Raw genomic sequence first — 2535 nt, 5'->3', positions numbered from 1 at the left:
TGGTTTATTATCATCAGTAAAAAATCAGGAAAGTTGATAAAAAAGTTTTTTAAATTAAAATTTATATTATTAAGCAGCATTGGCCCAAAATTTTGTTAGGCAACTCATTTGTAATTTGTCAATGAACACATTATCTAACATATAATCATTGTCATCATCAAATAATAGATTAGGATATATATTTCTTAGACTATGTGAAAACATATAACATTTTAAATAAAACCTAATAGTAAGATAAGGTAGACGAAGCATTACTACATTTCTTTTAGTATTTAATTTTCAATGTTAAAGATGTCAACATGATATAAAAATTATAAAAATACCAATTTTAAGAACAGTAAAGTTAAGTTGGGCCAATACTATGAAACAAAATACTTTGTATTTAATATGGTAATCCTTACTTGAGACGTACAAATGGTCCGCTATAATATGATTCAAGAAATAACAACAAACAGAGTATTGTTGATTTATTGCAAGAATTCATTAATTGGAAAAAAATATTAGTAAATGCATTAATAACTAAGATTAATCATTCTAATTTTTCTGTTGTTGGTATTAAGTTATTATGAGAAATAATAATATGTTACTATATGTTGTTAGCAAATAACAATTTAATTAGACTGATGTTATTTTTTTTTAAAACAATGAGTTCTTGCAATAAGCAATATACCTAGCATTAAGTTATTAGTGTTAAAACTTTTGAAAAAGAAACATAATAAAATATAAAATTAGTATTTACATTTAACCCTAAATAATAAATGTGTGAGAGCTATAGTCTAAACATACTCTTATAGGCTTTTCTCGTTGGCAAAGCTCCTCTTACTCTAAGTCTACGAAGAGCCTCTCTTAGATGTTTTGGCTGCAATGGACCAGGTTCACCCGATTTCTCCAATACCTCTAAAGCTGAAAAAATTTTAATTAAAATAAAATTTTAATTTTAATAAAATTAGCTTTAAAAGTTTTTTTTAACAACTACAATAACTTAAATTGCATACAAAATTTGGTTTCATATATATGTCACCTTTTTCATACCTCTTAATTTAAAAATCATAAATGACATTGATACAACTGGCTTATTTACAAACACTATATTTTCATATTTATAATTTTAAAAAGTCTGATCAACTTCCAATTGTAAATAATTTCCATTTAAAATAAAAAGAATTAACACGCATACCTTCTTCAACAACCTCTCCTACAAAAACTTTGGCAATTCCAGACATGGCTATAACTACATTCTGCCCCACTGAACATCCTGTGATAGTCTGCATCAATCTCTTCACTGCTGCCTTTGGAAATGCTGCTCGACGGTACATTTCATATCTATCTAATTGTTCTTCCGTAAAGTTTGATACTAATACTCTGAAAAATAAATTTAAATAATATATCTGTCTGTTAAATCATAGCATTGATGCAATACTTTTAGTACTACTAATACTTCTAATAATACTACTATTTAGTATAATGTCATTAGGTCTAACACTAGTAACATGAAATATACTTACTGCATTTTTTCCCTTTCTTCTTCTTCTAACTCTTTTTTTGTTTTCTTTTCTCTTTCTCTTTCACTCATTTCTTCTGTAGTTTGATAATCTAGATTGTTGGAAGATTGACTTTGTTCAAAGTCATCCATATTTGGCATCACAAAGTCTCTTTTTGAATCTACTTCATTATATTTATCACTATCATTTTCTGATTGACTTTCATCTATGGCTTGTGAGGGGTCAAAAGAGTAATCATTGATATAAGATTCATATTGATCACTTGCATCTAATAATGTGTCGCCTTGTGAATGTGTGTAGTCTGCACTTTCTGTGTAAACATTACCCAAGCCCTCTATGTCATCCTTATGTATGTCTTCAACATACTGTTCTGAATCAACCTTTGGCTCATTAATATTTTGTATACTTTCTCCATAGTTAACCAATGTTGTATCTAAAATAAAAACATAAATTTCTACTTATGTACTTATATACTACTAATTAATAAATAGAATTAGAAATTCGCTTACATTCTGGCTCATCCTTCAGTAGTTTTTCCTCTATTTCCAAGGATATTTCTTGAGAGTCTTCTTCATTCGAGTCACTATGTTCTAATTCTTGGGCTAATTCTTCTTCTAAAATTAATATAATTTGTTAAATATCTAAAGTATTTTAATTTAGTAAAGACTCGCACAAAAGTTGCGACATACCTTTTATCCTCGCCGCTTCGGACAATTCGTCGCTTTTTGTATTATCAGCCATTTGCAACACATGCGTTATTTAGATTATTTATTAAACAATTGGTTTTTTTATAATGTAATGTAATAACCCCGCGTTGTAAAGTTGTTATTTATAGCCACAGACTGACAGTTCTCTTTGACTTGTTTGATACCTGTGAATACTGTCAAATGTCAAAACGAAATAAGTAAATAGTAATGTTTATGATAATTGCGATTGAAAAATAAGAACGTCTGAACCACAGGCATTCATTATCAAATAATGGAGTAAAGTTAAAGAGAATTATTGAATCATGAACGTACAAAGAAATTTAATA

The 2535-nt window shown here is 27.9% G+C and overlaps 1 protein-coding gene across 1 annotated transcript; it reads right to left on the bottom strand.

The window, feature by feature from the left end:
* Window positions 1-514: 514 nt before the first annotated feature.
* LOC125069978 (transcription initiation factor TFIID subunit 11) lies at window positions 515-2362 on the bottom strand. Its single transcript, XM_047679629.1, has 5 exons — window positions 2192-2362; window positions 2012-2116; window positions 1506-1935; window positions 1178-1362; window positions 515-903 (listed from the first exon to the last, which is right to left on the bottom strand). The coding sequence occupies exons 1-5, from the start codon at window positions 2241-2243 to the stop codon at window positions 770-772; spliced, it is 906 nt and encodes a 301-aa protein (XP_047535585.1). The 5' UTR covers window positions 2244-2362; the 3' UTR covers window positions 515-769.
* Between the last annotated feature and the right edge of the window lie 173 nt (window positions 2363-2535).

The sequence above is a fragment of the Vanessa atalanta genome, chromosome 16 (genome assembly GCF_905147765.1).
Source record: "Vanessa atalanta chromosome 16, ilVanAtal1.2, whole genome shotgun sequence".
Lineage (NCBI taxonomy): Eukaryota > Metazoa > Arthropoda > Insecta > Lepidoptera > Nymphalidae > Vanessa > Vanessa atalanta.
Note: the sequence above shows the minus strand (reverse complement) of the source record. Positions and strands in the feature narration are given on the sequence as shown.